A 14,717-nucleotide genomic window follows, 5' to 3' on the forward strand; every position below is an offset into this window, starting at 1 on the left:
TTCGTTTTTTGCTAGTGAACAAATGACTTGCATTTCGCGTTCGTTTCCAAATTCAATTTATCCTGGTTAAATATACAGGTAACCTAACTCTACATTGAAAACACAGTATGTGTATCTCCTTACTATTGAATAGTCATGATACTTTGACGAAAATGATACCATGTTTGTGAAAAGGGAAGCTTATCCTGCACCATCACAAACACATGCAAATGCATGTCAAACACAAACATGTCTTACAAGTCAACAAGTACAAGTCCTCCACATGTATACTATGAAAGATTTTGAAAGCTTTACTGTCGCCTTGAATGTTGTAACCAGGATGAAACAACTTTTCAGCAGAATGCATATGGCAAACTAACTATACTTCCATTTTAATTAACAGGCAATGGTCAAAATGAAGTGTTTTTATATTTTGCTTCTGTGTCAGGCATATCAGATTTTAACTCTTGAACAAATTCAGTGTCATCACTGGTGGGAACAACAATTTCACAATATTTATTGAGGAAAATTGGTTCAGTAATAACAAACAGATAGACAAATGGATGGACTGTGGACAAAGGCACATGACCTAAGCTTACAGTGAGGTAAATAAAAAACGTCAATGCCAGAGAATAACCAGTCTCAGTTATCCATCAAAACAGAATCCACTGGGTGTAAAAGGCAAAATTAAATAGTGATGACAAGTAAATGAATGGATCACTGAAAATCAGTGATGACACCTGGTGTTTGCCAAAAGGGTAAATGCTTGTCCTGCCGGTAGTCCTTGCCACTCACACAATTTGCATATGCGTGTGTGTTTTTCACAGCCAAAAAATGCTAATATGATCACTTCCTCCAAACATCAAAACAATTGGCAAAAGTTTTCCTTCCTCACATTGCAAATCAATACATGTCACAGATGCATTCTTATAATACCTCATCTCTGAATAAATTACATACCTTTATAATATTGTTACCTACAGATTAAAACGGAAGCCTTTCCCTTACAGTAAAGCAGTTTCTAACGGAAACAACAGAGTCAACAAATCACAGCTTTATTTAACAGGTATATCTGTCAGGAGGGTCTAGCTGCTGACATGACACAATCAATCATCAAACTTGATCTTCTTGCCCTTGAAAGTCTGTATGCCACTTTGTTCCTTCTTCCTCTTACTGGCCTCCCAGGATGGGTGGAGGGAGGAGGTGGAGGAGGAGGAGGCGTGGCCACCTGACTTCCTGGCTGCCGATTTGTCTGAAACCAATGTAGGGAAGCATGTGATGAGGATTTCAGCATGATCAGCAATAAATCACTACATCACTACGGCAGTACGTGACTTGCTGAAGGACCAACCATTTGATATTGTGTGCACGACGGATGTTATTTTGAGGCAGGAAATTGTTCCTTAAAATACTGGAAAGGATTAATTCAAGTCACGAAAATAGAAATTGTTTGTTGGTCATTCTGGATGTCCTGAAAAAAGAAACAATTGCGTGCAAAACAAATACATGGTTACCATGGTTACAGATCCTCCTTTCAAAGAAGTAGTCTTTCTATAAAACATTTCCCTCCCAGCTCCCCCCGGAATAGCAAATGGTTGGTCCCGGGAGTCCATATGCACGCTGCTTACGATTAACATAGATAATAGTAGGCTTCTGATTGGCTCGTTACCTGGACCTGCTTGCATACAAACTATTTTTGCTGGGAGGTTTGTAACTGGAGGGATTTACCTATGATTCTGAAGTAAAGTACTGTCGGAAATGCTAGAAAAATGTGTTTCTGGCTTCATTTAATAAATACGAATCACAGGGCTATGAAAATTGTATAAATAAGAATAACACAAATCTACCTAATCTAGCTCATCCTAATGGACACTAAACAGGTACTTTTACAATTTAATGAACTTAAAAAATATTTGTGTGTTGTTATGCATGCAAATAAAGCCTGATGTCAGATATTCCTGCATGGTCGCCTTCAGACTACTCATGGTCGGCACGACAGTATCTGGTTCCGGACATTATAACTGGTGTTATCCGTGACAGTGACTCTGGGGTTGTTCCGATTGGGCACATCACCATTCACTATCTCATGGTAATCACCAGTTTTCTCATTTGCTAAGAAAAACTAGCTCTTATCCATCTACAAGCCCCAGATCAAGGGTTCACTGCAAAACAGTGACACCATTGCCCTTATCTGATGCCACCATGGTTGGTTTTTGTCCAACTGACAGTAACCACATGTAGTGATGATTCTTATTCACTCTGGTTTGATAACAAATGATCTTTAATCCCTGACTGTATAGTCATGAGTGGTGCAGAGATAATGTGACCTCATACACAGGATGGCAGATGTTTCCTGTAAACTGCTCGGTGCAGTGTATCAAAAGACCATCTCGTGGAGAACAATAATTAATGTAATCTGGGAAACATTAATTGTGTCTTTAATTTCTCAAATTCTACTAAAAGTCGGGGGTACCTTCTGCTCATAAAGCTTGTACACCGTACTCCTAATCACCCCTGTACCAAAGCTGTCTAATATCCTTTTACATCCTGTTTGGTTTTTCAGACAGACCCTAACTTCTTTGTTTTATTTATCAAACCGTAGTCTTGTTTGTATGAAAGCCCCAGAGCTTGGGCAGTTAGGTAATACATGCTGTCTAAACTAATCTATGGTTTCCCTCTGTCTCTCTCAAGTGCAAATAACTTATAAATACATGTATAAACATTGCCTACTACAGACTCCTGTCATATACCATGGCTATGGCTATGCATGGGTAATGCAATATGCATCACGGAAGGAGTGTCGACAAAACAAATGCACTTTCATTTTGCTATTTTCTGAGTTGCACATCTAGAATTTTCTCCCATTGACTTGTATGTGCTAGCTTAGATGTTTCATGAATGCTACACTATTAGTATTACTATAACGAAGACACATATTTCTATAGTCCATTTCAGACTTCCCTCACTGGACTTAATGGGAACTTGCTGTCTTCACTCATATATTTCTCCTGTAAAATTGTCAATAGGACTCCTTGTGACTGAAATACTTCTAACCTAAGATAAGTAGATTGGTAATTACTTGATATTTCAATGGTTTGTTTGTTTGTTTGTTTGTTGTTTAACGCCGCACTCAGCAATATTCCAGCTATATGACGGCAGTCTGTAAATAATCAAGTCTGGACCAGACAATTCAGTGATTGACAACATGAGCATCGATCCACGCAATTGGGATCAATGACATGGATCAACCAAGTCAGCAAGCCTGACCACCCGATCCCGTTAGTCGCCTCTTTCGACAAGCATAGTCGCCTTTCACGGCAAGCATGGGTTGCTGAATACCTATTCTACTCTGGATCTTCATGGGTCTATTATAATGGTTTATTAAATGCCCTTGGCAGGCTTGTTTGGACCAAAAAAAAATATTTTGTTCACAATAGGGATTTATTTCTTATTTTCCTAAATTCAGAGGTATATTAACATTGCATTCAACATGTTCCCGACAATAACGTCTCACTAAGCATTATGTCTCTTCCTCTACTGGTCCTGTTATCAACATGAATAATGAAATACAAAGCACCTGTACCCAGTCATATCAGTAATTGCAAGGCACCTGTACCCAGTCATACCAGTAATTGCAAGGCACCTGTACCCAGTCATACCAGTAATTGCAAGGCACCTGTACCCAGTCATACCAGTAATTGCAAGGCACCTGTACCCAGCCATACCAGCTATTGCAAGGCACCTGTACCCAGTCATACCAGTTATTGCAAGGCACCTGTACCCAGTCATACCAGCTATTGCAAGGCACCTGTACCCAGTCATACCAGCTACTGCAAGGCACCTGTACCCAGTCATACCAGCTACTGCAAGGCACCTGTACCCAGTCATACCAGTAATTGCAAGGCACCTGTACCCAGCCATACCAGCTATTGCAAGGCACCTGTACCCAGTCATACCAGCTATTGCAAGGCACCTGTACCCAGTCATACCAGCTATTGCAAGGCACCTGTACCCAGTCATACCAGCTATTGCAAGGCACCTGTACCCAGTCATACCAGTTATTGCAAGGCACCTGTACCCAGTCATACCAGCTATTGCAAGGCACCTGTACCCAGTCATACCAGCTATTGCAAGGCACCTGTACCCAGTCATACCAGCTATTGCAAGGCACCTGTACCCAGTCATACCAGCTATTGCAAGGCACCTGTACCCAGTCATACCAGCTATTGCAAGGCACCTGTACAACATGTACTTATTCATGACCATCTAGCAACAGCCAAAACATGAATTGGGAAATGTGTAGTTCCTGTTTGGGAATAGTCTACTGCCTTGGGTCTGAATATCGGCCTGAGAGCAAGTCTGGTAACTCCCTGAACTTCTGTACTCATACTCATGAATCATGACAGCTGGCACTGTGACTGCTAAGACTGCTTTGTGCAAGTGGACCCTGGGTATCGTTGCAACTACTGCCTGGTACCCATCTTATGCACTTCCCTTACAGTGTTATGATAAGTGCATAAGCCAGCATGGCCAATCAGTGTAATCACTGTTGCTGTTCACTATATTTGCAGAGAGTCCTCAAAAGCTTTCGATAGATTATCTCATTTTCAGTTAGTTTTTTTAATTTAAAGTTTTTTTCTATAATTTTCTGCCTGGCAAGGGTTACCATGGTTATATTATTTTGTTATTTTCAATCCACATTATTGACGTGTAACCTAAAGCAATGAAAATAATGAAGAGAACAGGAAGTTTTGGATGTGACGTTGTTTTTAAACCTACGAGCATAAAGATGACACCAGGTTACATATCAAGTGGTTTCACATGTCCAATCTTAAGAGACATTTAGTTCTTATCTAAACTACTCTACATCTCAGGTTGCCAGACCTCACACACACCACCATATCTCTATCAATGTCAGCTGTGACACTGGATGACAAGTCCTGGGGACCCATTTTACAGGGAATTCCATGACGTTGTAGAGATTATTCTGAGAAGACCAACAGAGGCTGATATTCATCCCCAAGTCATAAACAAATGTCAGCAAAAACTCCCAGTTTATGTTTATATAATTATGGTGCAACAAATGTTATGGCTTTCAGAAGTGACTTGTATTGAGACCAAGGAACAGGGTGAGTAAGTGAGTGAATATTTTTTAACAACGCATCAGCAATTTGCCAGTTATTTGTGGCAATATACACAGGGTGAATGAAGCTTTTATATAGTTTTACTTTATTACATAAAATGCAATATTAAAATACTCCATAAAATTACCTTTGATTTTAAGGAAATATAAACATGATCAACATGATAAAACTTTTCTAAAATACCTACTTTTAACAAAATAATAATTTCCCAATTTGCCTGACAAGAGTTCTTAGTATTGAATCCAAAACATAATCCTGTGTTGTATAAGGTGTGCTAGATTGCCTCCCTTCTCTAGTTGCGCTAATGGCTTATGATGAATCCACTGATCTGCAGGATTACAATCAAGAATTGGCTTTCACTTTGTGTGAGTTCCTTGGAGTATGAACCTTCAAGGAGTGAAGGCCAAACTGTATGAATGTCAGAGCTTGTGACAATGTTCATACAATGTTTGGCTCTCACTCTATATCACTATTTTTTACCTCAAAGGATGTAGGCCCAGATCTATACACAATTATTATTTAGCATCTAGCGGGACATAATGTTTACACTGAGTTTCATGCTGTTATGAGTATGCAAGCGTAGTTTTATGCTGCATTAATCATGAATATCGGAGTCAAGAAGCGGGGCACTGGAAAGGGGATTCACACATTGTACTTTCATGGAATGAAACCCATGATGAGGTTATATGAGAAAAAAAGGTTCCTATTCACATCAGGAGTGAGTGAGTGAGTGAGTGAGTGAGTGAGCGAAGTTTTATGCTGCTTTAAGCATGATTATCTGAGTCAGTGAGGTGGACACTGAAATGGGATTCACATTGTATCCCTTTTTTCTGCCTAATGAAACCCATTAAAGGGCTGTATCAGAAGAATATTCCAATTCATCCCAGTCCTCAGGTTTTGAGTGAAGCCCACAAACCAGTGGGTGATAGCTTGAGCATCACTTCAACCTGGCTGGCATCAAAACTATTCCATGCTCACAGACAAGTGACGGCTGAGTGATGGTCCAGGGTTTGAAACGAGATAACATTACCGTTGTCTCTCAGGACTTCCCCGGGGTTGATTGCTTGATGCATGCTGTAGTGCTGTTTCTCAAGCATATTACTTTACCAGAAATGTTTGACTCCAGATTTAGAAAGGTTAGTTCATGCATATGTTTACCTCTGTGGTAGCAAACACCAAACCATAAACAGTGGACTTCAAACACTGAATACATTAGAGAACAAAACCCAACGTATGGTGAACCAGCACCAGGCAACCCCTCCATGCCTGAGGCAGCAAACACATGAACGACTCACCTTCTTGTTTCCCTAGTGACGTCCTTGGGGCTGCACTGGTATATGAGTTACCTCCCCTGTCTCTAGAGCTGCAAATATATTTGAGATGATAAGCACAACACAAGCTGACATTAACACCTTTGCAATGTTGACTTAGATTGTGAAACATCAAACATGTCAAAAGAGGGCAAAAAGTTGCCTCAATAACGTAGATACGATAAGGACTGTAATATTTGCTCTCAGTACCAATAATACACAATCATCACATCTTAGTGGCGTTCATTTGTACATGTACAATTTATCAACAGACCACCGATCATGCCGATATGATTAGTTGTGATTCTATTCATCATCTGCCAGTGTCACAGACCAGGATGGGCCAACTCAAGTGTGACCTCAGCGTGTGATTAAAATATCCTGATTTGACGTAATATCATGATACATTTCACCTGAACACAACAATTATTGTGACACATAAAACAATCAGGTGGTTTCCTGATAATGGACTGGGCAGTGTTGTGTTTCCTTCTGATGATGATTATGTGATGGTGATCAATGTGATAAACAGGTGAACTTTTTATTTTGGGTGAAACGATACACCAAGGTCACGATACAGAACACATCATGATACATAGGATCACGCTGCAATATGTATCGTGATACACATATTTACGTCAAATCGCATGGACTTCTTGACCATATTTATTTCAGAGCAATTTCAAAAGGATAAGCTAGCTGTAGACACATGTTCGTAGTGGCTAATTTTAGTAGTAGACTTGGAAACAAGTAGAAAGTAATTTATTTTAGCAAGTGTATGGTCTTGTATCGATACAGAAAAAATACATAATGTGTATCATATTGTTGCATAAAAACTTACAATGCACAGGTGCACCGATATAACGTTTCATCCCTACTGTTTATTTTGCATATCTATGGAAACTCAAACATGGTCTGTGAAGTAAATGAAATATGTACAAAATGTAATAAGTTACCTCTGATTATCCAGGTTATGCCTGTCTTTTCCTTGGTTGGATCCACGACCTCTGAAACTTGACCCTCGTCCCCTGAACTCTGATCCTCTGCCTCTACCATCGAATCTTTGAAATTTGTCTCTTGGAAAGTCTGATCTATTTTTGCCTCCATATCCTCCTCTATAATCACCCCGCCCTCCTTGAAAATCACCCCGTCCTCCTCGAAAATCACCACGTCCTCTGAATTTATGTCCTCTGTTACCATCACTTTGTCCTCTGACCCCAGATCCCCGTCCCCTACCTCTATTCCTGTCCGACCAACCACCTCTTTTCAATTGATTTTTATGAGCCAAAGTACCAATAAATGTAGATTTAAAAGTACTTGGACCTTCCTCTTCATCTTCATCATCACTACTGTTGTCCTGAGAAGATGCTTCATCCTCATCAACATCCTCAGCATCAGATTCATCCTCACTGCCAGCAAAGAAAGCATCTCTGGTTTTCTTTACTTCTGGAGTCAGAAGAATCCCTGGTACATCTTCAGGGTACTTCTTAACCTTCAAGTCCTCATCATTTTCTAAATCTTCAAGATTTATTTTTTTCACGACCATAATTTTATTTTTCTCCTTCCTTTTATCCTGTTTAGATGCTTTTGGTGCTGGTGTTTTCTTTTTGTCTTCATTTTCCCTTTGAATTTCATCTGTTTGGGTGTCAGATTCAATAAGCTCTTCCTCGGTCATATCTTCCTCCGAGTCAGAATCATCACCACCCGAGTCTGCAGGTAACATTTGTTTTGTGATTTTAGACTTTATTTTTGCCTTCTGTGTAGATTTGCTTGCATCTTTCTTAACTTCATCTTCACCAGATGACTGTCCTGAGTCAGATTCAGACTCACTGTCACCATCCTTAGATGAAAACATCTGCTGAAGTATCTCAAGCTTCAAGCCCCCTTTCTTCTTGTTTCCATCCTTCTCACTTCCTCCCTTACCTTGGTTCTTCCTGTCACCGGAACCTTCTTGCAAGGGAGACTTCTTCCGAGACTTTTCCTCAGTAGTCCTCTCCTCAACATCCTCACTATCCCCACTGTCACTATCATCCCATGTTTTCAGAGGCTCCTTGCCTACACCACTAAAACACAAACTCCTGTCCTGCTTAACACTGCTTCTTTCGGTCACTTTAGTCCTGTCAACTGCGTCACCATCAACTCCTTCTCTGTCAACTCCTTCTCTGTCAACTCCTTCACTGTCAACACCTTCACTGTCAACTCCTTCTTCACTATCGCTCTCAGATGGTGTCGTGTTCCCAGAATCCCCACCATTTTCAGCCTGTTTCTTGTCAAGATTCTTTTTCTGTTTTTCCTTCCTTACCCTCCCAGAATTTTTAATTTTTTCAATGTCCACTTTCTTCTCTAGTTTATTTTCTAAATATGCCTCCAACATGGCCTCCCTGGCTTTGACGTTGGTGTCCACTTTCTCGGCAGTGGATCTATTCTTCTTCTTCTTGTATCGCCGCCCGCTCTGCTTCATTAGGAGAAAGGCAGAGAGAGATTTCCAGTCAGGGTGAGTGTCCCTGAACTTGGTCACCTCTTTCTGTATGACTTCATTCTCAGAGACACGGGTCAGAGCACGAGACTGGATGGATGCATTGTCCTGCTGGAAACAAGGAAATACTTCATGAGTGTGTGAATGTTCAAGGGTTTACAACATATTAGCAATTTTCCATAAATGCTGTTGACAGACATTTATATCCTGAACACTTCCTATCTACAGATTATTTACATTCTTGTAACCGTGGTAATAAGGTTACAAAGTGTCAGAAATAATTATGCTTAAAACAATTCTAAAACTATTAAATCAATTCCATTCTTCAAAATTAAGCAATGAGTTGAATCTGTTCTGTCCCAATATATCAAATTAAATTTCTTAAAATGAAATAACTTTACTCAGTCTGAAAATGGATTTAAAGGACTCTTTCATACACAACACATTTCAAATAGTTCAGTAATTAAAAACATATATTTATCGGAATTGTATTTGTTCTAATGTTCATACTATTGACCTGATACATGTTAAAGGGATATCGGATTACCTTGCAGAGTTCAACAAAGGACATGGTGTTGCCAATTGCAAACTTGGAGATCTTGTCAGCTTTCAGGTGCTGCAAAATGGTAAACCTACTTTACTAACTACTGTTTATCATGTTCACAACACAAACACATCACACATCATTACACTTCATGAACATCTGCCTTTGTAGTGATATGATTTACACAACCTTATGCACTATTTCACAACTCTTCCCCAGAACCTGAAGATTGTTGCCATGGTAACTGAAGACCATATATGATCAGTAGGATCAGAAACAAACATGTCAAATGTTTTCAGCTGATATCAGACAGGCATGGCGAGTAAACAAAAGTAAATCACATTGTATTCTAACACACACAATACACAATGTTGCAAAATTATACTTCCAAAATTCATCACAAATATGTCTACCAAATGTTTTTATTTATGTATAGAAGATGTTATGAGTGAATGAGTATGGTTTTACACCAATTTTGGCAATATTCCAGCAATATCTCGGCTGTGGACACCAGAAATGGGCTTCACACATTGTACCCATGTCGGGAATGGAACTCGGGTCTTTGGTGTAACAAGCGAAAACTTTAACCACTAGGCTACCCTAGGCTTCGAGGAAGTTTGTTTGTTGTTCAAAACTGCAACATTGAGCAATAATTAAGCCATATGATAACTGCCTGTACATAATCAAGTCTGGACCAGACAAACCAGTGACTGATATCATGAACAACAATCCACTTCATACATAGATATCGAGCCTGCCCAACCGATCAATTAAGTAACCTCTTAATGCCAGCATTGATGCTGGGGACAACTCTGAAACAGAATTCAGACAGAATCATTTCCTATCTGACCTTGATGGCATGGATCTCCTCCACCAGACGCTCGGCTTTCCTCGTGTTCTTCTCCACCATGACAGGAGTGCCCCTGACACAACATTACACACAATGACAATCACACAAATACACATATTATACATACATGTATACAAATATGCTGGAACATTCACCTTCAGCAGCATCATTATGGTACATGATACACTTTTTTTTTATAATTGTAAGATCAAGGGAGATAATTTTCAGTAATGTTTGTGTATTATGCACAAGGGACAGAACTCTAGATTATCATGAAAGAAAGTACCTGTGACCCTGATGACCAATTGACTTGTCTAAACATGAATGTCAACTTGAACATAGTATTTGTCCTTTTGAGACAGTTTTTTAAAGCACTGAGCAATCACAAAAGAGTTGTCAAAGACAAAGCAAGTGTAAATTTGATAATATGTTGTCATTTTTGATGAAAATAGGCATGATCATGGTTTTGTTTGTTTGTTGTTTAACGCTGTACTCAGCAGTATTCCAGCTATATGACGGCGGTCTGTAAATAATCAGGCTGGACAATCAAGCGACTGACATCATGAGCATCGATCCTGGCAATTGGGATATGATCACATGCATCAACCAAGTCAACGAGCCTGACCACAAATCCTATTAGTCGCCTCTTACGACAAGATTGGGATGCTGAAGACCTATTTTTTACCTGGATCTTCATGGGTCTCATGATCATATGGGATTCAATAAATAAGTATGTAACAGCTTATCTGGGGTCCCTGTTGAGTGAATAATGGTAATCATAGTAATAAACACATTATCATCATAACATTGTGTAGGCATGAACAGGTTTAAGAGCACCCGCAATTGTGTTATGAAGGAAGGTGCAACCATTCATATTCATTATATTTACGTATGTCACGAATGTATTTGGTACGAACTGACATTTTGTATGCCCCCCATGTTATATGCTGGTCAGTCTGGTAGTGGTATGATGGATATGCCATGAGTGCATCATGAGCATTGAATATGTTGGAATACATATGGTTGATGTAGTTTGAAATTCCTACTGCAGCATCTGGTATGCCATAATAAAGGGCAGTAGATCGGGCAGAAGCACTCTTATAACAACAAATCAAGCTCATCTGTATCTTCCATAGAAAACAATGAAATGAACATATACTTAAATCATATAAATTGTACTCAAATGTAAGTATATATAGGTATAAATGAACAAGATGAAATAGAATTCATCAAGACCTACTTTTTCTTCTTGAGGGATTCGATACTGCGGACAAGTCTTCGGATGACACGCACCTTTGCTTGTTTCACACGTTTCCTCATTGTTACAATCTGAAAAGAGTTAAATAATTGTAGCATGTGACACATGAACTTGTTTAGTGTAAAGCATGTACACATGGTCATAGCAAGCAGGGGGAGTGATTTTGGTTTTCAGACATGCAGATGTGAATGAGCTTGTAACTGATGTCCACAAAACACTAGAAACTGACAACCTCTTAAAAGTTATGGTAAAATACTCAAAAACACCTTGAAATCTAAAAAACCCATAATGTTTATTGACATTACACGAAATCTACCTGTTATTTTCCTTTTTCTCAGCACTCTCTTTGTGCGAAAACAGACAGCAAACAATAGCTGACTTCATGTTCATGGCATTCCCTGTATCCACTTTACTGATAGGCCTAGTGATTCAGTGATGGACATAACTGATAGACAACACCTATGATTAAGCTTTGTTTGTTTGTTTAACGTCACACTCAGCAATATTCCAGCAATATGACAGCAGTCTACATTATCGAGTCTGCACATGGCAATCCAGTGATTGATATGAGCATCTATCCACACAACTTGGATAACAATCTAAAGCATCTACCAAGTCAGCAGCCTGACCACCTAATTCCGTTACTTTTACGACAAGCATGGATGCAGAAGACGAACCATGCTAACCCCGATCTTCATGGGTCTATGCTCAAGCAAGCAATTAATTGTGTTTGTATGAAAATTTGGTTGTGGTTATATCGGACGCCACTCTTGGAAATGACGGGGCAGCATTCATTAGTGCCTTATAGATCCATAGGTGTAGGCCTAGTTGTCTTTTAGGGCTGGGACGAGTCCAAATTTACTACCCGGGTACCCATCCCCGTATTACCCGACCCTACCTGGGTACCCACTGTAGGTCTCAAGAGATACAAAATGTGCGATATGGGATTTTTTTACCACAGCACTTGCAAAATGTATTTAGATACACGTATTAAACAATCTGGTCATGCATACACTGAAGTTGACTTAAGTTATATGTTTATTCTACCACATAAAAGGTCAGAAGGAATGGGTGCATAGTCAGAAAGAAATGCTAACATTAGTGACTTATAATGTAACCATAGATTCCTGGACAGTTTTTGTCATTAAACTATATATCACATGACTAACCACGGGTCCGGGCCGTCCTGTAGGTACCCGGGTCCTTCTCAGTACCCACCCGACCCGGGTACCCGTCCCAGCCCTATTATCTTTATCGTAATTATGAACATAACTAGAATTTGAAAGCCAGCAGTGGTCAGCTGGTGGTCACAGCACACAACTCACGTTGTTGTTTAGAGACATCAAGTCTATTGAGGCCGTTTCGGCCACATCTAAACTTCTTGGTTTGTCAGTCGACATGTTGATTGTAGATGATTAACGACCTGGAATCACATATACAATGATATTTCAGACTGGTCGTATTCTGCTGGATATTTCTTGAGAACCCATGCCTTTGCCATAAACGAAACCTGAAGCCAACAGCCGTTCGCTGTTATATTGCGACATCCCGGGTGCCATCACGTTGTAATACCAATAACTCTGAAACGTTTTTTTGCGTGTACTTGAAACAATGACAGTATTTTGAAAAATATAATACATTAAAAGAGGACTTTACTAATATGAAGCTACACGAGTCGTCTAAAAGGGAGACAACTCTTCAAAGCTTTAGCGAATCCTTGTTGTTCCAATAATGGAGGTACGAAGGTGGGATCGATCCTATGCTGACCGAAATCAAGCAAAATGGACAAATCATTTCAAACTATTCTTTTGTTAAAATATAATTTTCTCTGACATAATTGTGACGATATTATTTATTTAACATTTGTTTCTAATATATATCACCAGGGCTCCTGTCACACAAAACAAGGGCTGGGCTCTGTTCCACAAAGCGATCGTAGTCATAAGTCTATGTTACAGTATGGGAGTTACGATCACCTTATCACTACGCTAGCTTTGAAACACATACTTACAACTGTCGTGCTGTGATCACTTCATGGAATGGGGCCCTGAAGTATTGGGAATTCTGATCATCTTAGTGTTAAGATTGCATTGTGGATCTGGACCCAGTGGTTTAGTGTAGGCTAGTCCTTCGGTGTGTTAACAAATCACAGGACTGATCGCAGGAGTTGTTTTTATCAAGAAATAAATCTTTATCTGCTGAAGTAATAACAAGTTTGGATTCAGCATCTGTTATACCAGGGAATATAAAATAATGTCTCCTAAAACTGTAACAAGTGTTATATATGGGATAACACTTTCTTTGTAAAGTACAGGTACTTGTACTTTTGTACAAACTGTTGTACAAATGATGTGATGAATAGTTGGTTTCCTATGTTTCTGACCATGGAATCTGTTTCTTTGAAATCATTTTAGTGAGTGAATGAGTGAGTTTGGTTTAACGCCGCTTTTAACATTATTCCAGTTCTATCAGTGTGTGTCAGCTTAATTGTGGGAGGAAAGCCCGAAGTAATGCAGGTCTCAGACGTTTACCACATAGGTGAAACCCACGAGCATGGTGCTGACAAACCTAGAAACATAATTAGGGCGAACCGGAATTCCAACCCACAATCATTGGTTTCTGGCGTGCCTTTGTATTGTAAGTCCAGTTTCCACCCTTACCGAACTAGGCTGGAATTAGGGAGTTACATTTTGGCTGCGGTAACAAATCTATGCTTTGTCCTTTCAAAATCGCGTAACGAACTAAACATTTGGTTTTAAACAACATGGATATCAACGTGCAGATTTCAGTCGACTGCATGCAGGGTTTGCAAAGCATGTGTCCCCTCAAATGGGCATCATCAGATATCTTGCAAATTATTTAATGTCTTTAATCAAGATGCTGAAGTGATTTGATGCACTTCGCGGGGTAAGATTATTGATCAGATCGTCTTGACTGGGCGCTGCCATTTTGTTTGAAGCAAATGCAAGCGATATGAGTGATGGAATCTGATTGGTCAACATGTTCCCTCTCTTCTCCAGGTCAGTAATCCCTGGTTTGTAGATGATATCCATCAACCATCCCTCCAAATTCCCTGTCCTTATTTAATCTCTGACCATGCAGGTCTTTTTTACTTTTTACTAATTGACGACAGGGGGTTGTAACTAGGGGCCATGA

The 14,717-nt window shown here is 39.6% G+C and overlaps 1 protein-coding gene across 2 annotated transcripts; it reads right to left on the reverse strand.

Annotated features, from left to right (window-relative positions):
- Window positions 1-567: 567 nt before the first annotated feature.
- Window positions 568-13,228, reverse strand: LOC139467412 (serum response factor-binding protein 1-like). 2 transcript variants are annotated; one of them, XM_071248980.1, is made up of 7 exons: window positions 11,878-11,947; window positions 11,544-11,632; window positions 10,304-10,376; window positions 9,457-9,525; window positions 7,390-9,020; window positions 6,419-6,486; window positions 568-1,231 (listed from the first exon to the last, which is right to left on the reverse strand). In XM_071248980.1, the coding sequence occupies exons 2-7, from the start codon at window positions 11,621-11,623 to the stop codon at window positions 1,086-1,088; spliced, it is 2,067 nt and encodes a 688-aa protein (XP_071105081.1). In that variant the 5' UTR covers window positions 11,624-11,632; window positions 11,878-11,947; the 3' UTR covers window positions 568-1,085. The 2 variants fall into 2 exon arrangements, with proteins under 2 accessions (XP_071105081.1, XP_071105074.1); XM_071248973.1 differs by lacking the exon at window positions 11,878-11,947 and adding an exon at window positions 12,887-13,228 and having other exon boundaries at window positions 569-1,231.
- Between the last annotated feature and the right edge of the window lie 1,489 nt (window positions 13,229-14,717).

The sequence above is a fragment of the Haliotis cracherodii genome, unplaced genomic scaffold (assembly GCF_022045235.1).
Source record: "Haliotis cracherodii isolate W230 unplaced genomic scaffold, xgHalCrac1.p SCAF_1, whole genome shotgun sequence".
Classification (NCBI taxonomy): domain Eukaryota; kingdom Metazoa; phylum Mollusca; class Gastropoda; order Lepetellida; family Haliotidae; genus Haliotis; species Haliotis cracherodii.